Source organism: Zootoca vivipara, chromosome 2 (genome assembly GCF_965207765.1).
Source record: "Zootoca vivipara chromosome 2, rZooViv2.hap1.1, whole genome shotgun sequence".
Taxonomy (NCBI): Eukaryota; Metazoa; Chordata; class Lepidosauria; order Squamata; family Lacertidae; genus Zootoca; species Zootoca vivipara.
Genome location: NC_142584.1, coordinates 8,373,875 through 8,398,903, shown reverse-complemented (window position 1 = coordinate 8,398,903; position 25,029 = coordinate 8,373,875). Strand labels below are relative to the sequence as shown.

Sequence of the window (25,029 nt, the reverse complement as noted above, 5' to 3'; positions counted from 1 at the left end):
CAACCTAGCAGTTCGAAAGCACATCAAAATGCAAGTAGGTAAACAGTGTTTCCATGCGCTGCTCTGGTTTCACCAGAAGCGGCTTAGTCATGCTGGCCACATGACCTGGAAAAACTGCGGACAAATGTCGGCTCCCTCGGCTAGTAAAGCAAGATGAGCGCCGCAACCCCAGAGTCGTTCGCAACTGGACTTAACTGTCAGGAGTCCTTTACCTTTTTTATCAGTGGATCAGCACTCAAGCAACCCAGACACAGACACTTGTTCATTCATCATACTAATAAAAACACAATACATTTTCAAGTGACAGGAAAGGGGCAAGACCAAGCTATACTTGCCTGGCCCCTGCCTATCCATATTCTTTATTGAAATTTGGTTTTTGGAAGCTTTTTTATATTAAAAGGAAAAGCTTCACATCAATGACAAATCAGACAGATGTAGCTGATCTCTCCATCTGAGCAGATCTCCCATGCCCAGATCCCCAATTACGTAGGTCTCTCCTGACCGGTGTCGTGTCAATTCAAAATAATATTTTTTAAAATGAATTGTGAATACTTTATACAAAAATATCCTTTGCTCCCGCTTTCACGGTGCTCAGTGTAACAAGTTAAGGCAAGGCTTTAGTGTCAAACTGTTAGCCGCAGGAATGTGATAAAAGGCAGGAACATTATTGTGTGTAAACTGTTATAAAAATTTATTCATTTTTAAAAAAAGTTCTTGGAGACGCCTTTGGCTATGAACTCAGATGGCAAGAGAGAGAAGCCTCAAACTGGGCTGTCTCAAACACAAACTGGCCTTCAAGAACACTGCTGGGACTCAACCCAGGAACACAGAAAGTGAGTGTGCACGTACGTCTGCGAGGGTGGTGTTGGCACAGAGATACCACAGGAATCCTAGTTATTTCCAGGTCAGGAAGGATTTCAGCGTTGCACTTCCTGCAACATGCACCTTTTCGTTCCGCATGTTGGCAACAGCTCCAGCCCCCACCCCGCCCCTCACCAGCACAGGCAGGGGGCTTGGGAGACTGTCTGACTTCAGCCTCCAGGTGGGGTGCAAATTATCCTCATACACACGCAAAGTCTTTTTGTGCACAGTCTTTTCAGCCCATGCCAGGGACCTCCTGGGGTGCCGCTAGCCTTCGCCTGCACTTTGGTCTCGAAAGTACTGGTGATGCAGTGCTTGGAAGGCAGAGATCCGCTTGTACGGGTTGAATGTCAGCATTTCCTAGAGGGGGAGAGAGAGTGGGAAACATTATGAATTATCACATCATCTTTCATCGCAGGCAGGGCAGGGTCCAGACCTCCTGTGCGCAAAATCTGCAGGAGGGTATCCTGAATGTGTGCAAACCCCAAATTGGGACACAGTGTGGCGTACTCCCATCTCCAAGGATTCTTCTTGCTATACAGCTTATGACTCTCGAGCGTCTCTAGAATCCTATTTCGAAAACATTGCCCCACATCATCCTATGACTAAGGGCGAGTTCACACGGTACATTATTCATACGCCAGTGATCGCCAACAGCTTGAATGGGTGAAAAGCCAGCAGTCACTCCCAGTTACCAAACACGTGAGTCAGTGGCATTTGTTGCCTATTTACTTCCACAGACAAATTTTCCCCAAAGGCAGGTCGCTAAGAGCCAACAACTTGGCCAGGTGGCAACTTATTCAAATAGCTTGCTTAACAGAAATGATAAAAGAAGAAGAAGAAGAAGAAGAGTTTGGATTTGATATCCCGCTTTATCACTACCCAAAGGAGTCTCAAAGCGGCTAACAATCTCCTTTCCCTTCCTCCCCCACAACAAACACTCTGTGAGGTGAGTGAGGCTGAGAGACTTCAGAGAAGTGTGACTAGCCCAAGGTCACCCAGCAGCTGCATGTGGAGGAGCGGAGACGCGAACCCAGTTCCCCAGATTAGGAGTCTACCGCTCTTAACCAATACACTACGCCACACTGGCTCTCCAACCTTGTGCCCTCCAGATACTGCCGGATTTCCAACTGCTCTCAGCCCTAACCAGCAAGGCCAATGGTCAGGGAAGATGACACAAGTTGGGAGTCCCTGACAACATTCTGAGAGCTCGGCTAGTCTAGGCATATTTAGTTTTCTTGTGCAGGGGTTCCAGTTTGATAAATCAGGGAGAATTTAATAATGTCCCTCGCACTTTCCAGCCAAAGCGATCCGCGATCAGGACCAGTTTTGCCACTGGAAGATGCTGCTTCTTTAGATTGCTCTCCAGGGTGGATTTTTAGGTTAATGGTGTGCATGGAATTTTTTTTAAAAAAGGGTAAAGGACCCCTGGACAGTTAAGTCCAGTCAAAGGCGACCATGGGGTTGCGGCACTCATCTCACTTTCAGGCCGAGGGAGCCGGCGTTTGTCCGCAGACAGTTTTCCGGGTTGTGGCCAGCATAACTAGACCGCTTCTGGCGTAACGGAATACAGTGATGGAAACCAGAGCGCATGGAAACGCCGTTTACCTTCCCACCGCAGCAGTACCTATTTATCTACTTGCACTGGCGTGCTTTTGAACTGCTAGGTTGGCAGGAGCTGGGACAGAGCAATGGGAGCTCACCCCGTTGCGGGGATTCGAACCCCGTGCATGGACAGAAGGCAGTGAGCATATGCACATCGCTCATGCGGTGCCATTCGGAGGCTACCCAAACCACGCTAAGATCTGCCCTCTCAGTGCACAAGCCGAGTAGATCCCAACTGCTGGAGAAGAGTACTGCATAAATATTAAGTGCATTTAATCCACTCTCGAAGCCACCTTTTAAGACTACTAGGCGGAAACACGGCGAGGCCAAGGCCGCCCAGCATATTCAGGATTAAATCTGCGGGAGGGAGGGAGGCACAGCTCATGCTCTTAGCCATCATTCCAACTCCAGCTCTCAGGTCCACCCACTCCCTTGGTCAATTCCCTCTGCCTCACACAGTGACCTGCCCATCTCTGTGGAACGTACCAACAGCAGCTGAGCTCCCAGGGGTTCGATTTCCGGCACAAACTTCTCGACAGGCTGCGGGGAGCGGGCAGCAAAGGCGCAGCGCGGCAGAGACACGTCCAGGGGCCAGTCCTCCTCGGATGGGAGTCCGATCAGGCTGCAAGTCAAGGAGAGATCATGAGCCAGAGTCGCCTGGTGGCTTCCCAGAAGGCAGCCCTCTGCCAAGATATGTGGGGCTCGGGAGATTACCAGGGTTGAACGTCACCACCCCAGCAGCATGTCAGTTCCTGAGCTATGCAAACCGGTTTCTCCTAATTTTGCCACTGCTGTTCTGTTTCAATGTCTCCACAGCCTTAACCAGGCTTCCTCAACCTCGGCTCTCCAGATGTTTTGGCCTACAACTCCCATGATCCCTAGCTAGCAGGACCAGCGGTCAGGGATGCTAGGAGTTGTAGTCTCAACATCTGGAGGGCCGAGGTTGAGGAAGCCTGGCCTTAACTGATGCTGAGCACAGCTGTGGGGAACCTCTGGCCCACAGACCGAATTATGCTCACCAGGCATTCCCATTTGGCCCGTGCGTCAAGTTCGGTCAGGCCATGTTCACCTGCCTTATGCTGCGCTAAGTACATTAAGGCTGGGTGAAAAGCAAGTGTGCCGGAACTACCAATTAGCAGCTGCTAATAATAATTGATAAATAATAACAGTTTTATTATTTATACCCCACCCAACTGGCTGGGTTTCCCCAGCCACACATGCTCTGTTCACCTGGTTTCACGAGCCCTGGTGATGAGTTTATCACCAACACTGTGGGCTATGTCTTTGCCCAAGCAGTTTAATTTCAAACTATGTGGGCAAGAATGGGTCAATCGCCCATGATGACAGATGTCCACTTATCAGACCTGGAGCATGGGGGTGGGGTGGAGATATAAGGATCTGGCCCCCAAGGTGGATCTGTAATAAACTGGTCTTTGGTCAAGTCACCAGAGATGAACCAAGGACGTTCAGTTCATGCCCACCACAACAGCGTTGGCCAATGTGGGAGTGCTGCTGTGCTCAGCTCCTGGCTGTGGGGTTGGCCACGGTGAGAATAGAGTTCTGGCCTAGATGGGTCTTTGGACTGCAGTTTCCCAATCCCCTTGCCTCACCTATTTCCATATCACACTGCTCTTGTGAATGTGCCAGAAGTAGATCCCCTAACATTATCCACTTCGATTTTAGTTTTCAATCCCCTCTTCCAACGTTTTACAGTTTAAGTCAACCTAGAACTTTCATAACTTTTCGGTTTCTTTAAATTTCAAATTCTCATGCTTTTCAAGGAAATCTTAAGGAAACAATGCCTTTTATTTTTGTGAGGCTGAGCTCACTTACCCAGGGGTAAGCATCAGTGAACCCAATTAAGCTTACTTCTGAGTAGACACATACAGTGGTACCTCGCAAGACGAATGCCTCGCACAATGAAAAGCTCACAAGACGAAAGCGTTTTGCGATCTTTTTGTTGACTCGCAAGATGAAGTTTTCTATGGCCGTGCTTCGCGAGACGATTTTTTTGCATTTTTTTTTGCTTGGCTTTGCTTTGCTTACATTGGAAAACCGCAAGACGAAATTTTCGCAATACAAAACGACTCGCGGAACGAATTAATTTCGTCTTGTGAGGCACCACTGTACAGGATTGTCTAATAGGAAGTGGGGGAGTTCATAGATCATTCTTGCCACTCCTATTTCCCTTCCTTTCTACTGTTTGTCCCACTTCAAGAGTGAGACATGCATCTTGAACTACTATAGCTTCTCACAATGTTGGAATGAGTTTAAGAGATCTGACAGACTAAATAATCCAACATTTGCATTCATTATGCTAGTAGCATATTTGGAAAACTTGAAAGTTTTCTGACTTGCACACACACAAATTTCATTGTGAATGATCCAGAGACCACCTATTTCAACTCCTTGCTGCAAGTCAGGATCTTTTCCTGCTAACCACCAATCGTCAAACCCACTGCAACCTTCAATTAACGGGGGCTGTCAGAGCGGATAACTCCAGCCGACATCACCAGACAGGTCTGTGCTCTGCAGTAGAGAACACACACTAGTCACTAAGACGGGGCAATTTGAACGGGGTGGGGAGAAATCCCTCAGGACCCCAGGCCAGAATTTACTAAGTAATGCCGGTAATAATAATGAGGAACTTCTCTTATGCATCCACATGCCTTGGCATAGCACACTCATAAAAACGAGCAGAGTCATGCACGATTATGCTGAGTAAGGCAGATGACCTAACAAAGCACCCTTTCCCCCGGTGGCTTTCGCCAGCCCTTTGGAGCAAACAAAAAAAGGCGAGACTCACTCAAAGATCTTGCCTAGCTGGTCAGCTTCAGAGTTGCCACAGAAGAGGGGCCTGCAGAGAGGACAAAAGGGAATTGAGATTGCTTGTCATCGCGAGCCCTAAACATGCATTACCAGAAGCCTCTGTCATCTGTTTTTTGGAGGCCACATGTAGGACATGTGATATATTGTGTCACTGCAATACTGGGACTGTATTACAGGCAGTCCGTCACAAGGCAGTTGCGACTTGATCCACAGAACCAGGAAATGTAACATTCAAAATGGCACCGGGCAAAATTCCCAAGCCCTGCCCCAGACAATGGTGACTAGCAAACAATGAGAGACAGGGGTGAGGTGAAGAACAGATCTGTTGTTAAGGTTGTAGCACCTCAAGATGGTCCAGTTACTCATCCCACTGGTCAACTGGAAAGGCTAACCCTTCCCCAGCTGTCCATGTAATGTCACCAAGCAATTACAGAGGATTTCATCATACGCACAGCAACTTCACGAACCACTCTCTCATACACACAACCAAGGAAGTCTTCAAGGAGAGCATGACAACTTTCAAAATCAAGAACCTTTTATTCTAAAAGGTTTATTGAAGCAACGCCATTGCTACACTTACGACCAACCCTTTCTCCCTCATTTCACCCTAGCCATCACCCTGCGAGGTAGGTCAGGCTGAAAGACATGCAGTGACAGGCTCAAAGTCTCGCAGTTTCACGGCTGGGTGGGGATTTGAACCCTGGTCTGCCAGGTCCGAGTTTAACCACCACAGTGGCTCACAAACCAGAGGTTTGCACAAGGAAGAACATCCCTTCAACAGGACTTTGTGAAGCCAAGTCTACATGCCAAGTTTCTGCACTCCTGTGTCGAGGTGGAGAGCCAGAAGCACAGGAAGCGCTCATGGAAAAATGCTCTGGGAGGAGGCAGCCATCTTTTTGGCAGCCACTTCCTGTTGCGCCGTGCCCCCTTCTGCACCTGAACATCTGAACAGAAGCATACACCTGGTGGTGCCATGCCTCAGATAGAAGTGCTTTTAAACAGCAGTCTTCAGCCATTTCAAACCTGAAACCTACCTTAATCTAAATCAGGGGTTGGCAAGGCTTACCGGGCAGAGATCCTTCATGCGCCGGAAATTGCATCTGCGCATGTCCGCAGCGCCAGAAATCACTTCTGCACATGCCCAGAAGCTGAAAACCACTTCTGCACAGAAGTGATTTTTGGCATCTGGGCATGTAGAGAAGCGATTTCCAGTGCCGCAGACATGCACAGACACATTTTCTCACCTATGGGCATGCGCAGAAGCAATACTGGGAGCTGTGGAAAAGAGTTCCCATGCTGCGCTGCGCCGGTTTAGCGCGGTGTGCAGGGACTCGCCGAGCGGGTGGCTCGGTTCGGGGGCGGGTCATGGGCTGGTTAAGCAACTCTCATGGGGCTGCTTCCGGCCCATGGGCGTTAGGTTGACGACCTCTGATCTAAATAACCATCTGGGGACCCCCTTCTTAATATATTAACATTATTTATTTGTATGGTGGTATGGTTGCTGTTACCCATCTTACGCCAGGCAGCAGTGGCCTCCAACTCTCCAGTTGAAAACCAGTGGATTAGACACAACAGCACTTGACAAGAGTCTCTTTGAGCAGCCTTTTTTCTTAGGGGGGTGGAGGAAGTGGTCAAGAAGGAGTCTGACTACTCTGACAGCGCATGACAAGGAGGGTTTGCAGAGAGATTGATGAGCCTTCTCATATGCCAAATAATACGCAGATTGAGTTGACAGACCAATCTAGCTGCCACCTCACCGCAGCGGCGTCTTGAACAAAGGCAGTAATCTCAGAAACACACGAGGCCTCTGCGAATGAGCACACAGTTGCAAGCCAACGTTGAGCCAAATACTGAATCATATAAATTTACCAAGAAGCAGTGGGAGGGGAACGCTGTTCTATTTTATGTTTTTATGATGTGATTATTTTTTTAATCATGATATTATATTTTACTATGTATTGTACATTGTTGAGTTCCCCACCCCCTAATATTAAGGCACCTAGAAATTTTCCTGGCAACCTTAACATTATTAGCTGTGAGGATAATGTGACCATTTTAAAAATGTTTCTGGGTGCTCTTAATTTTTTTAGAAGCTTTGCTTAATTTATTTTTAACTATTGTGTTTTCCTGTCTTGTTAGTTTGCCAGATCCTGAGTCCCTCCCATCAGATGTCAAGGAAATAAACAACTATCTGACTTTTAGGAGGCATCTGAAGGCAGCTCTTTATAGGGAACTTTTCAATATTTGATGTTTTACTGTGTTTGATGTTTTAATTTGTTGGAAGCCGCCCAGAGTGGCTGAGGCAACCCTGTCAGATGAGAGGCATATAAATACCGTATTTTTCCCCATCTATAAGACACCTCTATGTATAAGACGCCCCCTATTTTTGGGGACTAAGATTTAAGAAAATGGGAGCAGATGTATCCGTGTATAAGATGCCCCCTAATTTTCGACATTATTTTTTAGGGGGGGGGGACCTAGTCTTATACAGTACACGGAAAAATACGGTAACAATATATTATTATTATTACTACTACTACTACTACTACTACTACAAATTCCTTACCAAGCAGTCATTTTCCCAAAAGCCTGAAAACATAGCAGAAGTGCCTGCGTAATTGTAGCAGGAAGAGAAGAAAAAGACAGCCCCCAAACCATTTGCAAGCTGCTGCCCCCAATGGCATCTGTTGCCACTCCCTGCCTAGCAGTCCTCAGCCCGAAAGATAAGCAAGACAGGAGGTTTGGGCAGGCCCAGCCCTAATCTATTGTCTCCCAGCTGTGCCGATGGCCTGGGGATCCAGAGAGTGAAACGTGCCCCAATAATTCACAAGATCACACACACCCCCAAGTGCAGTTTGCAAATCCTTGGCAGAGTTTATATTGTCGAAAAGCACGGAAAGCAAGGAGGGGCAGCATGCAGGTCTTCAGAAGAGCGAGGAGACGTAACGTAAGAGTGAGGAACGGCTTAGGGAGCTGGGTATGTTTAGCCTGCAGAAGAGAAGGTTAAGGGGTGATATGATTGCCATGTTCAAATATATAAAAGGATGTCATATAGAGGAGGGTGAAAGGTAGTTTTCTGCTGCTCCAGAGAAGCGGACACGGAGCAATGGATTCAAACTACAAGAAAGAAGATTCCACCTAAACATTAGGAAGAACTTCCTTGACAGTAAGAGCTGTTCGACAGTGGAATTTGCTGCCAAGGAGTGTGGTGGAGTCTCCTTCTTTGGAGGTCTTTAAGCAGAGGCTTGACAGCCACATGTCAAGAATGCTTTGATGGTGTTTCCTGTTTGGCAGGGGGTTGTGGTCTCTTCCAACTCTATGATTCTAGGATTCTAGGATTCTAACATATTCTTGGGACCCACGTTTTCCCTAACCCTACTTGTGTCTACACCACCCCACCCCATTGGGCCTCCCTCGCTGCTCCCATTAAGTTGGAGTGGGGTACATTTGACATAACCTGTGAGCCCACAAAACTCGCCGCACGACTTAGCCTCTGGCGCAGAGTCGCTGTGAGGATAAAATGAGGTAAGGGGGAACTATGTATTCCACCTTGGGCTTCTTGGAGGAAGTGGAAAATAAATGTAATAGGATGTGTGTGAATAGGATTTTTCAAAAAGGCTGACACAAAACATACATGTGTGCAAACCTCCTTTCTCGCCCAGTCCTCCCTTGCCTCTGCAAACAGCCAGTCCGTTGCCAATTTGTGCAAAGCTTTTAACAAAATACGATGCACAAGACTACAAAAGTCTGCTCTGACAGTGGCTCCCCAGGATTCAGAAGAGGGTCTTTTCCACCACTGTCTGGAGGTGCCAGGGACTGCAAGCTGCTGCAACCTTCTCCATGCAAAGCATGTGCTCTGAACTGTGGCATTTCCCAAAAGAAGGGTGTCCTTGGCACAGAATGTGCCCTGTGCCAGTTACTGAAGACACATTGGCATTTAAAGGAGCACTGTGCCACTTCTGAGTAGTCACAGCGTCCCTCAAAAAATTATGGGAAGTGTGTTTGATTGTTCAACCACTCAGAGACCTGTAACTGTAACAGGGCTCACCGAAACAGCTCTGGGAGTACCCCAAGAAACTACAGCCAGAGCTGTTTGAAGCGGGATGCTGCTGCTTTGAACATACGGTGCAGATCGGGCCTTTGGCACACAGCACTTAGAGCTGCGGCAAACCAACTTCTCACCCTACAGCGGTGCCCCTGGCAGCCGCGTTGGAACCCCTCTAACGACAAAGGCTGCGTCTGCTTAGCCAAAACACCACCCCATTCCCTTCCTTTGGTGAGATGTGGCAACCCTGCCGCCACAGCCCCTCGCATGAACGATCTCCCCGCGCCACTCACTTCCTCCGAAACATTTCCGCAAAGATGCAGCCGACGCTCCACAGGTCCACGGGGGTGGCGTAGGCCGACTGGAGCAGCACTTCTGGAGCCCGGTACCAGAGGGTGACAACCTGCGGCAGAGATTTAGCAAGTGTTCACAGGTGAAGGAAGCGGCTTGTTTATAAAGCGCCCTCACCCCCCCCCACCGCTTCCGCTCAATGCATCACCACAAAAATCCCTCGAACAGCCTGTGCATTTTGGACTTAAGGAAGGCGTAGTTCTCAAGAGATACGCTGGGCATGGGGCCAAGCCCCATTCCTTTCAGCTACATGGCATGGCCTTTCTGGCTGCTACTGGGATACACCCAGCCCATTCCACTTCCCATTCTCAAGGGGGCTCCTGGTCAGCCAGCCTCGGCTGGGATTCAGCATAGCCTTACAATCTGCAGCTCTGTGTCCCAGTGTCAGGCTTCAGGGAATCAGATCCCCCTCTCCCTCACGGCTGGCAGCCAGAAATGGGAAGACAAGAAGTTCTTACCATGGTATTTTACTCAATATGGTACCATGGTATTTTACTCAATATTCACAGAGAGAGACGAAAGAATGTGGTCTCTCTTAGAAAATGGCATTGCTCCAAGTAAAGTCCCACCCCCTCCCGTCTCTCCTATTCTACATCATCCCTTTGCTGGCTGATCAGTGCTTTCTGCCTCTGAGCTTTCTGTTCTACTACTCTCAATGCATGCCTGGTCCTGGGAGAGGGGAGGTCAGGAATGCTTTCTATAGACACTGAGTCTGTCAGCTGTCTCTCCCCTGGTGCTTCTTCTTCCTGCTGTTCCTCTCCCAATACTTCCCAGCTTCTCCCCTCTGCAGCCTCTGAACTATGACCTTCTGCAAACCACTGTTCTAAATGTATAATGTCCTCCTCTTCTTGGGAAGGTTCAGGAAGAGAGGGGGGGGGAAACACCCAGGCCTGAAAATGGTCTTCCATGTAACATGGGTAGACAACCTGGTACCCTCCTGATACTGTTGGGACTACAACTCCCATCACCATCGCTTCCCACTGGCCATGCCAGCAGGACCCAGCCAAAGTAGACTCACCAGTGGCGTAAGAGCCATCTGGCAGCTGTAGATGCGAGCCAGGCCAAAATCAGCCAGCTTGACTTGACCAGAGCTGGTCACCAGGATATTCTCCGGCTTGAGGTCGCGATGGACAATGCAGTTTGAATGCAGGAATTCCAAGCCGCTCAGGAACTGGTGCATCATGTCCTGGGAGGGGGAGAGGGGAAAGAAGAGCATGTTGCATCAACACCCATACTTTAAATGCCTTAGGGACCCCATATTCAGATGCCCCCTCCCAAGTACCGTACCATCCCAACATCAATCCAGGATGCTCGTAGGGATGTTTACCTTTATTACCTCCACGGGTAACCCGGGAGGTGGAGTTTTTTCCAAATACACTTTCAGGTCCTGATCCACGTGCTCAAAGACCAGCGTCACTTTAGTCTCACGCTCCGTCCGTGTTGTCGTGCAAACATCCATTAGCCTACAGGGTGAGGAAGATGCTTATAAAGTGCTCCAGACCGGGGGGGGGGGGAGGAGGAGGATGGGGCTTGTGACATTGGGAAGTTAATTTTTTTAAAAAGTCAGCTCCAAATAAGAGCCTCAAATAGGGCTGGTGCAATCCAGGCTCTTCTCCAAACGCAGAATTCGGGAACCTTTCATAGCTCAAGGCTGATGGGAAAATGTAGGCGGAGAAAGAAACATAAATCCGACCTTTGTAGATAAACCCAGAGGCACTCTCAGAGTCCGAAGGCACATTCCCTCTGGGGCAAAACACTCAAGGGGAGTGAAAAGCAAAGGTCAGTGAGGGGTGGGGTGTGGCCTGGGTAGGGGGTGTGGCCTGGGGGGCCAGGTAGAGGCCAGGTGGGCGGAGGTTCCCCACCCGTGTCTTGATATAATGAATTCTGCGGAATGCTCTCCCCAGGGAAGTTCGCCTGGCACCTTCATTATACACCTTTAGGCGCCAGGCAAAAACGTTCCTCTTTAACCAGGCCTTTGGTTGGTCTGTTTGACATCCTATACCCTTTTAAATGGGGCTCTTTTCTGAGGGGGGTGTTATTGTGGTGTTGTCTTTATTCTGATTATATATGGTGTGATTTTTTTTTCTATGAACCACCCTGAGACCTCCAGGTATAGGGAGGTATATAAACTCAATAAATAATAATTATTAATAATAATGAGGCTGGAAATGATGCAGACTGCCAACAGCCTGTGGCCACAGCACTGAAACTGCGAGAACATCACTTGCTCTAACTTATGCCACCCCGCCCACTGTTAATTCTGGCCCAGATCATAACAAACTGCACCTTCCAGACCCATGTTGCTGTAAGCACAGGGTATTTTCATTGCCTGCTCATCTGCCAGAACCCTTCCGTTCCAGCCTCAAGACCCACCTCTCACAGGTGCGACATCCTACGGCCCTCACACTTTCTCTCCTCCCATATCCCCCCCCGCTCTACACTCCTCCCATTCCAGCCTTGCTATTTCCCCCACAATTCACCTGCAGTTTCGGCTGAGAATTGTCCCTTAAGGCAAACACTACCGGGGTTGTAAACCGCCTGCCGAACCAAGACCTCTACTCTCCCTTAGTCAGGAAACAACTCAGAGAGCCCGGGGGTGGGGTGGGGGCACTAGTCTGATTCAATGCCCTTTGTCTGCAGGCCCTGGAGCTGGAGGACCCAGATTCTGGGTTTGGCCTTTCCGAGTCTCCCCAAAGGAAGGAGTGATCAACCCAACCTGCAGCCAGCAGGAAGAGTGTAAGCCAGTGATGGGCAACCTTTTGAGCTTGGTGTGTCAAAATTTGCCAAAAAACCAATCATAACTTGGGTGGTGTGTCACTTTGAGGGAAAAAAACATAATTTCATGATATTTATAGTTTAAATAACAAAAATGTATAATTGTAATATATAACTGTATTTAATAAACCAAAAACTATTTAACCAAACCTAACCAAAAACCCCTTATTTATCGCAAAGTGCCCAGAGTTGTTGAGCTTTTTGGGGGAGCTGCTGACCAAAGTTTTGGAGGTTTCTTGGGGGTGCATATTTGCTTTGCTTTTTTGGGGGGGGTGCCTCAAAGCTGCTGCGCTTTTTTGGGGGGAAGAGAACAGAACTAAATGACGAATAATACCTTCGCTTGAACTAACACGCAGCACTGACATAGTCTGCCAAAGCGCCAAAAAACCCAGCACAGAATGGGTTAAAAAACGAACGCTGTTATACCCAATCATCGTCTGCCAAAGCACAGAAAGGGTTAAAAAACCAATCTCTGGCTACCAGCAACAACAACAACAAAAGGATCGGAGACAAGCTGTAGTGTGAGGAGGAGCGGGAAAACAAATGGGGGGGGGGACAACAGCGTGAATGGGCCGATGGGGCGCGTGCCAGCAGTGAGGGCTCTGCGTGTCACGTCTGACACGCGTGTCATAGGTTCGCCATCACTGGTGTAAGCAGATGAATATATACCATATAGCCGGTGTGGGCAGGCCTGCATAACCATAAGCAGTGCTTTTTTTCCTTGGGGGGACGCAGGGGTATGCATACCCCTAAACATTTTGTGAATCCAAGTTTGGCCTCACTGAGGGGCAGTATTTCAATATGAGTAGGAAAATGAGAGTACCCCTAAACATTTTTTTAAAGAAAAAAGGCACTGACCATAAGTGAAATCTGAAGCAAAGCATTGTGGGAAGTGAGTTGCTTTTCTAAAGGTTCAGGATCCAAGGAACAGGGCGTATATCACATCCCCTCTTATATACAGGGTGTGTATCACATGGCCCTGCTCCCTTCCTCTCTAGGTTTCCAGGCCAGGGATGAGAGGAGGGGTCATTTGCTGAGTCCATTGCCTTTGCTCTGTCTGAATCACCTACCAATGGGTGAGCCTCAAACAGGTTTCACCACCTGAAAACCCCAGTCTGGGCCCAAAGGAAAACGCCAACAGAGTGGACTGTGTCAAGGCCATAGGCAGCTTGCACAGACATCAGCTGCCTTTTCCAAAATGTACATTCAAGCCCTGGTTCAGGGATAAGGAACCATTTTTAGCCCTCTTTGGGATGCCGGTGGTGATGTAGCTAAAGGCAAGAGGGCAGAGCAGTAAATGTGAACGGAGCTTTGTACAGTAGGCTAGTTTCCACACACAAACACAACCCCTCTCTCCAGGGAAAGAAAGAACCAAGATCAGAGATCAAGGACACATTCCAGCCAGGCAAAAACTCTCAAGGAGAATGCAAAGCAGGGCCAATGAGAGAGAGGTGTGGCTTGACAGTGTCAAGGACCAGAGGGGCCTGGAATTGCTTCCCATTCAGTGTATTTAGGGCTGCAGCCCTAATTAAAGAGGCAGTTCCGCCTTCCAAAGTTGACCACCACCCTTCCCTTCCCCCCAACAAACCCCACTATTGCCTCTATGCAAAAACAAAACAAAAACACCAAACCAATGGACCAACAATGGAAACTGCTACCACCCCTGAAAGCAGTGTTCAAAATTAGCCAGGTGCCAGGTACATTTTGCACCTGGCTTTCAACCACTTGCAACCAAGTGAAGATGCCTGGGCACCAGGATGGCAACTGGAGGTGCATGCCTGGGGAATCACTGGATCTAGGCTGTTTTCACACACTAATGCCCCACCCTGTAGAATTCTATCAGTTATATTTTATCTGCACCATCATAATGAATTCGAGGAACCAAAATGCTTTTTCTGCACAGCCTGAGCAGGAGCAGTGAACAATGTGATAGTTAACTGTTGCAGCTCCTCTTCACTTACCCCACCCCACTGCCCCTGCTCACAGTTGTGAAAAAATAACGTTATGAATGGTCCATGTCGCCATTAAGAAAAAGAGGTCGGAACAGGCCAGTATATGTGTGGACTGTCCCTGGATCAAGGAACTTTTCATCTTTAAGTTCTCAAAGCTCTTAACCTAGCTCAAGGTTGTCATCTGAACCAGCCAGGTGTTTAATTGATAGTGCACCATTTGAAAAGACTTTAGAGCCATCCTGCTCCAAAATGGCAACCAGACATTTTGTTTTGGTGACTATAACCTTTGTTTATGGAGCCATTTGGCACCTAGCTTATAGGCCTGAGTCTCTAACACTTCCTAAAAGGTAGGAGCAATGAGGGGGATCTTGCCCGTCAGCTAGCACCTTCCTGGGGTGCCAGTTTTCAATAGCAACACTCCGGGGACAGTCAAGGTGGTGCCCCCCATAGGGAAGCTGAATTGCATCTCTAGCTGGCATAGCCAGCCATGGAGAACATGTAGCTCTTTGGGTATTGCTGGACTCCAATTCCCATCAGCCCCAGTCAGCATGGTTAATGGTAAGAGATGATGGGAATCGGAGTCCAGCGACATCCGTTGGCTACCTTGCTCTGCTCTTCACTAAGGGAAAAGGAGCTTGGCCTAAAGTTTGCATAACTTTGTGGGGAAAGGGTGCATCAGACAGATTTGAACCAGAGGCAGAAACCGAAGGCAGACAAACATACTTTGTGTGTCTGCAAGTAGCCCACTTCCTTCTTAGTTCTTAAGAAATCCCAGCCTTAAGGCGAACCGGGCAAAATTCCAACTGGCCCAAGAACAAAGACACGTCTGCTCCATCCAAAGGAGAGCCATCCACTCTGAAATGGGCTCTTTCCGGAGGGTCTCCATGCCTCCTTTGTAGAAGCCTCTCCTATAGGTCAGGTTACAAGCCAGCCATTTCAACAATCCAGGCCCAAACACTATAGGTCTAGTCCAGGACCATCTTTCACCCTATCCCAATGAACAGAAGCTGGTGTTCATGCTAGTGCAATTCTCAAAGAGGGTTCTGGAACATAAAAAATGGTGGGACGTAGGCCAAGCAAGAACACAAGTTCCTCCTGGCCTACAGGAGTCAAGACCAAGGTCTTAATTTGAGCCGGGCCCCTGATCCTAACCTCATATTCAATACAGTCCTTTCAATTCTGGAACATCACACTGTAATAAGATTATATTTGAGTATGTACAGAGCACATCTCCCTCCCATTCTAGCCTCAGCCTCCCCCTCTACCATGCTTGCAGCCCTTCAGATGCCCCTGACCACTAGTCTTGCTGACCAGGACTGATTTGGGAGGCCAACACCACCCAAAGGGCCAGAGGATCAATACAGGAATGGACGAATACAATTTGGCACACTGCTCTACTAGAAAAACTGACATTACAAATAAAAGCAATGAGACACGATAGATGACTTTTATGGTCAATGGTATAGATTTGCTCAATGGACAAAAGATAGCCCTAATAAAATCCTGCCACCCACTGAACTCTCCGGAGAGCCTTATTGGGATAAGGACAATAATTAAATGGTAAACTCGTTAAGATACTTGGAATGTAATGAAAAATAATAACATTATCATGGATACTCTACAGCTAATTTACTTACTACAGAAGCAAAAACCATGCATATCATTGGTCTTTACAGCCTCAGCTATGTTTCCTATGGATGAAATTTAAATATGAATAGTATGTTTTTTTAAAAAAAAAGATCTGAAGGGCCTCAGGTTCTCTGTCCCAACCTATACCTTTGGAATTAATAGGTGTGTCTCAGCATTCAAAGGCCATTGTTTCAGGTAGCCTTGGAATGCCAGCCCCCTTCCTCTCCCCGCCCCTGCCAGAAATCGATTGCAGCACATGTCACAAAGCACACACTCCCAAGCCCCACCCTGGGATCCTTGCAGTCAACCCCCCCACCCGTGTCATGCCCCTCACCGAACAATGTTGGGATGGTCAAAGTGCTCCAGCCGCTTCAACAGGGCCACCTCGCGGACGGTCGACAGTGGCAACCCGTTCTCGCTGTTCTGCACACGCACGTTCTTGAGGGCCACAAACTTGCCGCTCTGCAGGTCGCGGGCCTTGAAGACGGTGCCATAAGCCCCGATGCCAATCTCGGCCACAGGCTCGTATTGATCCCGCACTCCCATGGCCATCCTGGCAGTCTGTTCCAAGAGGCAGCAGAGGCTTCATGAGATCGAGGGGAAAGAAAAAGGTTCAGATCGGTTAGCTGGGCAGTCGACTTCCCCTTACAATAGGACGGCAGGTTCCCTCCAGTGTCCCAATGCTCATCTCCCTCTCCTTCGTTCTTCAGTGAAATGCCGGCCTGTTCCTCCTCTTATCTGACATCACAACCGCACCACAAGTTTAAAGCGCGTTTGTAGCATTTTAAGAGACACGGATTACTTCAAAGAATTATTGGAGCTATGGTTTACCTTTCACGGAGCTGCAATTCCCAGCACCCTTCACAAAACTACAGTTCCCAAGATCCATGTATCTAAAATGCATGGTGTGGATTTTACCTCAGCCTCTCTCTTTATTCCCCCCCACTTCAGATTCCAGGATTCCCCCTCCTCTCCAGTTATCACAACCTTTGCTTTCCCATCCCTGAGACAGGAGGAAAGCATAGGGGGAAAGTTGCCTCCCTTGTTAGACGAGTTTAGAGCACCTTCCTTTAAGGTCTGCCTTAACACTGGCCTTGGACCAGAGCTTCCCAAAGCCCAGTTTCTATTATCAAGACATGAGTACTCCTGGGCATGTGCAGATTACAGTAAACAGATAAAGGGAGACAAGCAGAGAAGCTATGCTTAAAATTCTTAAGCAGGAGAGGGAGTTTCGGCAGGCGCACAGCTAATTGTACCTTCCAATATCTCCTCCTTTGTACACCATTAAGAGTGACAAACAAATCCAGCCTTCAAAGGCTTTCAATCAAGTCTTTCGAAGTAGCCCCCCGCCCTGCCAACTGATCCCTCGACACATGCACACCCCAGCCACTCCATTTTGGGCTAGCAGATACGTTTGTTCCACTGAACACCATTAGTTGCTAGCACCTTCCTCAGACAGTGCAAGGGCAATTGCTCCATGTGCATTGGGGGGGTGGGGGTGAGCAGGACTCCAACTGCAGAGACTCTAAGCCAGGGGTAGGCAACCTAAGGCCCGGGGCCCGAATCTGGCCCAATTGCCTTCTAAATCCCGCCCACAGACAGTCTGGGAATCAGCATGTTTTTGCATGAGTAGAATGTGTCCTGTTATTTAAAATGCATCTCTGGGTTATTTGTGGGGCATAGGAATTCGTTCCATTTTTAAAAAAAATTCAAAATATAGTCCGGCCCCCCCACATGGTCTGAGGGAGGGTGGACCGGCCCATGGCTGAAAAAGGTTGCTGACCCCTGTACTAAGTGCACATACTGTATAGACTTGGCCCCACATAATCACACCATCAGGGCCCCTGCAAAAGCAGCGTCCCCAATCACGCACAACTGAGTGGGTGTGTACTCAGCAGACAGTTTAGTGAACATGTGTAGGCCAGAGCCTGCTGCCATGTTCCCACTCTTGCCCCAACCTCACTCACGGAGTATACACACAAGCGCGCCCACCCACCCACAGGTTGACTAAAAGGGACTCCTGTCTCATAAACACAAACCAGGAAGAGTGGGTGTTTTCCCCACCCTCTCAAGGCATGTGGGCAAAATGGGGATTCCAGCTCATGTTAGTACAGAACCCAGGGTGATCATTTACACAGGGTACAAGTGTGTCATCCAATGTACTTTCTGACTCATTTGCACCTTGCTTCCCGTAACTCCCCGTCAACTTAAAACGGATCGTTTCTTGGTTTCTGTGAATGCGCCAGTGCCACTGGTACAGAGATGGCGGAACTTGAGGCCCTCTAGATCAGGCATCCCCAAACTTCGGCCCTCCAGATGTTTTGGACTACAATTCCCATCTTCCCCAACCACTGGTCCTGTTAGCTAGGGATCATGGGAGTTGTAGGCCAAAACATCTGGAGGGCCGCAGTTTGGGGATGCCTGCTCTAGATGTTAGGCTCCAGAAGTCCCATCATCCATGACCAACGGCTATGCTGGCTGGCTGGCTATGGAATTTGGGAGCCTAGCAACATGTGGAGGCCCTGTTCTTCAGGAGCCCAGCCTGCTGGGCAATGCTATACAGCAGGCACCCCCAAATTGCGGCCCTCCAGATGCTTTGGGGCTACAACTCCCATCATCCCTAGCTAACAGGGCCAGTGGACAGGGATGATGGGAATTGTAGTCCAAAACATCTGGAGGGCCGAAGTTTGGGGGTGCCTGCTATACAGTATAGGGGCAGCTTTCTCCCACAATAATTACTCCACACAAAAATCCCGCCGGCATCTTCAACACCCAGTTGAGGCACCAACTGGCCTACAAGAACACACCCTACCCCCCACAATGCAACAACACTTATTCGTCCCTGCTGCTCCCCACCACCTGAGACAGTTCAGTCAACAGAGCATGAGGCTCTTCATCTCAGTGTCATGGGTTTGAACCCCACGTTGGGCAAAATATTCCTGCATTGCAGGGGGTTGGGCTGGATGACCCTCAGGGCCCCTTCAGACTTTGCGATTCCATGTTTTCAAGAGGGTGGCCACGTTGAGTTAAGTGTCAGTAAAAGCATGCATTTGCAGGCATTGAAGGAACATCCGAATAGAAGGAAAGAGTCCCCCTTCCTCGGATGCACGACGCTGTTAGCCTCAGGGCTTGCAATGCAAACTTCCTTTTTGAGCGTTAAAGGTTTCAGCAGCAGGCCATTTTGCTGAGCCCAGCGCAGAAGCCAGAGAGCCTCTCCTCCGCAGCCTCTGCCGATTGCGACTCATAGGAGCGTCCCGCGGACGGCTTTCCGCGCGCAGGTCGCGCACCCACTTCAGCCCCGACCCCTAACCATATGGGCCCCCGCCCCACTTCCCCGAACAAAGCCCCATTGTGCGCTCCCAACATTGCAACTCCTTCCTCCAGGGCCTCCCCGGGGATCGCTGCCACATGCTCCCTTCCTACCCCAGATGGGCAGGGAAACAAAAGCTCCCCGAGCCCGCGCTTCTTGCAGCCTCCAGCAAGAAACCCGAACTTGCAATAACTTGACAGTAAGTTTGCAAAGGGGGGGGGGGAGAGAAAATCCCCAGGCCAAAGCCTCTTCCCCCGATCGCAACCCAAAGTGGCCCCGTGCAATACTCCCCCCCTGCCCCACACATGCACCCACCCCACCGCCATCCCATAATAATAAACCCCCCCTCCCTCTGCCAAGCACGGAGGGGCAGCAGGTGCCTTTGTCTCGAGAGGAGCGAGCACGTTGCTGCCCTCCCCCCCCCGTTGCCAGCGATCAGGGCCCGGACTCACCCAGCTGCAGCGGCGAAGGGGCTGCTCCGTCCCCGCCGCGGTGGAGCGCAGGGAAGCGGGAGGAGGGAGGGGGCGTGGCTGGAAGACCCCGCGGAGCCAGCGAGGCGGCGCGGCCAGAGCGACCGCCAGAGCGGAAGTGGGTCGCCATAGTTACCGGCCTAAAGGTTGTGGGCGGGGCCGGGCGCTTGCTCTTTGCTCAGCTCCTTCCCTCCCTGGTAGAGGCAGCCGCGCTCAGTGGTTAAAGCCAGGGCCCGATTTACGTATAAGCTAAACAAGTTATAGTTTGGGGCCCCCCAGAAAATGAAAGGGAAAAAAACTGGATGTACATTTCCAAAATATAAGATAAAAAACAAATAAAATAAAACCTACATGCAGCAACAGTGTTTTGTTTTGTGTTGTGTTGTGTTGTGTTGTGTTGTGTAGGCTCCTATGATGTCTCTGCATGTGAATTATAGTGTGACCTATAATTCTTTGGTTTGTTTGCTAACATCAATATTGCTTTCCCATACCCTCCAACATTTCTCCGATGAAATTAGGGGTGTCCTATTCAATTGTTATTTATTATTATTATTATTATTATTATTATTATTATTATTATTATTATTATTATTATACTATTTATACCCTACCCATGGGTTGCCCAAGCCACTCTGTACAGCTTCCAACATTTATAAAAACATCATAAACACTAACCATTTAAAAACTGTCAACATTCAACATTTATCTGGTGAAAATAGGGATGTCCTAAGGAAAAGCGGGTCATTCCAGAATCAAATCAGAAACCAGGACGGCTTCTATAAATCTGAGACAGTCCCTGTAAAATTTGGAGGCGCTGCTTTCCCCTTTCATTTGGAGGTTCAAAGCTGTTAACAAAAAAGTTGATATTTGAAAAATTCAGTCATTAGAAACATTAAAATATTCTGATATTAAAGTAAAAGTTCTTTTTTAAAAAAACAGCAACAAATCACATAAATTAAGGGTGGGGAGCCGGTGGCCCTCCAGATAAACAATTAGAGATTGCTTTATGGAGATTAGGCTGCTGTTAAAGGCAGAGGCACCAAAGATCTGCTGTGTTGCAAACAGAAAAATCTGGCAACCCGCCGTGTTGCTTTTAGGTTGCCAGTTAAAGGCAGAGGAGCAGGGCCAATAATAAAGTTTGGCACTGCTATAATTAATTCATACCTACTGTTACAACACCAATGAGGACACCATCAAACCACAGAATAATCGTTTGCTCAGAATGGGAGTGTGTTCAGAAGTGTCTGCTTAAATTGGCGTATGAGAGCAACTTCCAAAGTCATGATGGATAAGGCTGCATTTCCAGAGGAGTGGTTGTGTTAAGGGTCTTGTTGTAGCAAAAACAGTAAGAGAATCTTTGGGCACCTTATAGTCTGCCAAATATAGCCTATTGGGCATAAGCTTTCCTGGCCGCAAGCCCATTTTGTCAGAAGCATAAAGTAAAATCCTGATAGACAGGCATATAAAGGAGAAAATTGTAAGCTGGGAGCTGAATGGCAATGAGATGCAAAAATCACAGTCAGTGGTGATTAGAACTTGATTCTATGTTAAACCTTTAGCCTTTTGCAGTGATCATTGTTGAGATGATTAAATTAACATCTGTGGTGGGGCAGGAATTTATATGCAAAAATAGTCATAGATAGCACAGATATCCTGGCATTGGTAAGTGGATTAATCTAAGTAGTGTGTTAACAAAATCCTTTGTCTCCATTGGCCATGACTGATGGTGTTGAACTTCCTGATTAACCATTATTCAGCTGTTTCACAGCTGTAGTTGTAGAAGATCCTATTCTGAGACCATCTTCAATTTTACCTCCTGGCCAGATGATAAATGACTGCTGTCTGTTAAGAGTGAGGGTGGGGGGACATAAGCTGCTTCTCAAGCAAGTTATCATCATCTCTGTTATTGCTTGCATATTTTAAATGTAGATGATAAAAGGTAAAGGGGCCCCTGACCATCAGGTCCAGTCGTGTCCGACTCTGGGGTTGCGGCGCTCATCTCGCTCTATAGGCCGAGGGAGCCAGCATTTGTCCACAGACAGCTTCCGGGTCATGTGGCCAGCATGACAAAGCTGCTTCTGGCAAACCAGAGCAGCGCACGGAAACGCCGTTTACCTTCCCGCCGGAGCAGTCCCTATTTATCAGGCAGCCCTGTTTAGGGAAGCTTTTAATGTTTGATGGATTTCTGTATTTTAATATTTTGTTGGAAGCCGCCCAGAGTGGCTGGGGGAACCTGGCCAGATGGGGGGGATATAAATAATAAATAAATTATTATTATTATTATTATTATTATTATTATTATTATTATTATTATTATTTACTTGCACTTTGATGTGCTTTCTAACGGCTAGGTGGGCAGGAGCTGGGACCGAGCAACAGGAGCTCACCCCGTTGCAGGGATTCGAACCGCCGACCTTCTGATCAGGAAGCCCTAGACTAGGGGTCCCCAGACTACGGTCTGCGGGCCAGATGCGGCCCTCCGCCCCACTGCGCGCGCACTTCCCCGCCCTACGGCACCGGCCCAAAGGCGGGTAAGTCTGGGGACCCCTGCCCTAGACTCTGTGGTTTAACCCACAGCGCCACCTGGGTCCCTCTGAATGTAGATGATAGTATACTTCAAATATATTAACGTTTTAATTGAATTTTTTATATTTACAGTAGTTAATTCTTGTTTACAGGTTTTACTGCAATCAAGCAGTATATACATTTTGTTAAATAAAGGAATGCAATGAATTATCCCTGTGAATTGGTAGGGTTTTTATTAATAATAATAATTTTTATTTATTATTTAATAAATTTGTATACCGCCCTTCATCCAAAGACTACGGGGCGGTTCACAAGATAAGATTACAAAATGAAACACAAAATACCTAATAAAACAAAAAGCAAAACAAACCAATATTCCCGCCCCTCCCCCAGACACATCTAAAAGGCCGTAGAATGTCAAACTGGCCAAACGGCTGAATTTTGTATCTTCTGTTGGAATTATTCTGTATAAAAGAAAGGATAAAGATTATGCAAAAATTTCATAGAGATTGTTGTGTATTGAGTCAAAGGATTTTATATCTGTATTATTATTGTCTGTATTTGCATTAGGATAAAGTAACTGCCTTTTGGTTCCAGAGGGTACAGCTACTATTGGTTCATTTAAGCTGCTGTATTTGGATCCTCTGTCTTATTGGTTTCCTCCAAAAGGCAGCACTGTGATTGCCTGATATTGTTCCCTCCAAAATGTATCCCTTTCTAGCTAGTAAAATGTAGCCTTCCTGCCCTCAGAGTCAGTCTTGTTTACTTTAATAATGAAGTGTTACTAGAGAACTGTCTCCAGCATATTATGTCAAGAAGAGCTGAAATCACAAACCCCACGTCACAACAGAGATACAAATAACAAACACAAGAAGTAACTTTCAGATGGGAACACAGAGTCTTGTGGCATCCTAGAGACTGGGAGTACAATGCTAGCATCTACTCAGAAGTAAGGCCTACTCAATAGGGAAACATGCAGATGGCCGCTATAGCTGCCAAGTTCTCCCTTTTTTTAAAGGGAAATTACATTATGCTGAATAGGCTTCCTCGCGAGAAAAGGGAAAACTTGGCAGCTATGATGGCCGCAGGTGCAATTCCTGGTATCTCCTGGATGGGCCGGGAGAACCTCTGCCTGAAACCTGGGAGAACTGCTACCAGTCATTTTGGATACAGGTAGGTAGCCGTGTTGGTCTGGGTCGAAGCAAAATAAAAAAATTCCTTCAGTAGCACCTTAAAGACCAACTAAGTTTATATTTTGGTATGAGCTTTCGTGTGCATGCACACTTCTTCAGATACACTAGAAACAGAAGTGTCAGACCCTATCTATATATACAGAGGGTGGTGTGGGTGGGTGGGAATGGGTGATGGGCTGATGGGAGTGGTAAACCTGTTGATGGCTGTTAACGACTGCTGATGACTGCAATTAGTCCGGGGGGGGGGGAGCAAGGGCTGAGGTGCTAAAGAAAGCTTGATCATGCATAATGAGATAAGAATCCGATGTCTCTATTCATCCCAGGTGGCTCCATGGTTTTAAGCTTGGTAATGATTTCCAATTCAGCAACTTCTCTTTCCAGTCTGTTCCTGAAATTTCTCTGTAATAAAACAGCTGCTTTGAGATCTTGTATAGAATGTCCTGGGAGATTGAAGTGTTCTCCTACTGGTTTTTCAGTCTTATGGTTCCTGATGTCAGATTTATGTCCATTTCTCCTTTGGCGTAGGGTTTGGCCTGTTTGTCCAATATAGAGAGCTGAAGGGCACTGTTGGCATTTGATGGCATACACCATGTTAGAAGATGAGCAATTAAATAGTCCTGAGATGGTATGTTGGATGTTGTTGGGGCCAGTAATGATGTTGTCATTTTGGATGATACTGAGCTAGATTTGACTTGGTATACGGCAGCTATGAACTCCATGGAGCTTAATCCCAGATACCAGTAAATGGGGTTAGAACTGCAACTTAAAACATTTATCACGGCACATACGTTCATGGAGTAGAGTTATACTCACAAAATGTCCTCCTCAGTTGCAGGTATATATATATGCTCATAGGGTAGGGATTGTAAGCAGTAAAGTCTGACGGAAATGCAGTGCAAAAAGAAGACGGGGATGATTCATTTAGAGCTTGGATGTCTGCAAATAAACACAGCGACCCTTCACAACATCAGTGACAGGTGATAACACAATCAGCATTTGACTCACCATAGCCAAAATGTGCCATCACAGCTGTTGTGAAGGGTCACTGCACTTATTTTGCAGACATTTAAGCATCTATGGCACAAAAATGTTCTTTGTTTACAGTTAACATTTAAAGCAGGCATAGAAAAACTGGGCCCTCCAGATGTTTTTTAGACTACAGTTCCCATCATCCCTGACCACTGGTCCTGTTAGCTAGGGATGATGGGAGTTGTAGCCCCAAAACATCTGGAGGGCCGGGTTTGCCTATGCCTGATTTAAAGTCTTCCTGCTTCTTTGCATACCTTCTTTCAGCCCTTTTCAGAACCCCTTACTGTAGGTCATCAATGTTATCCCCCACATTGAAGGTTAAAGCTGAGAGAAATTTGTCTGAGCCCAAGTGCCCTTGCATTGCTGCAGGAATTTGTACATCCAGCGGTGATGTCAGGGCAGGTCAACAGCCTGCACAGCAGAGGTCAACAGAATGAGCAGGGCTGGCTTGCCA

General features: G+C 47.8%; 1 protein-coding gene across 2 annotated transcripts; it reads right to left on the bottom strand.

Moving 5' to 3' along the window:
- Positions 1-293: 293 nt before the first annotated feature.
- Positions 294-19,858, bottom strand: CDK4 (cyclin dependent kinase 4). Of its 2 annotated transcripts, none has more exons than XM_035102985.3 (8): positions 19,738-19,858; positions 16,382-16,630; positions 11,019-11,154; positions 10,710-10,877; positions 9,634-9,743; positions 5,273-5,323; positions 2,953-3,088; positions 294-1,221 (listed from the first exon to the last, which is right to left on the bottom strand). In XM_035102985.3, exons 2-8 carry the CDS (start codon positions 16,597-16,599, stop codon positions 1,129-1,131), a joined length of 912 nt encoding a protein of 303 aa, XP_034958876.1. In that variant the 5' UTR covers positions 16,600-16,630; positions 19,738-19,858; the 3' UTR covers positions 294-1,128. The 2 variants fall into 2 exon arrangements, with proteins under 2 accessions (XP_034958876.1, XP_034958869.1); XM_035102978.3 differs by having other exon boundaries at positions 19,810-19,858.
- Positions 19,859-25,029: the final 5,171 nt, after the last annotated feature.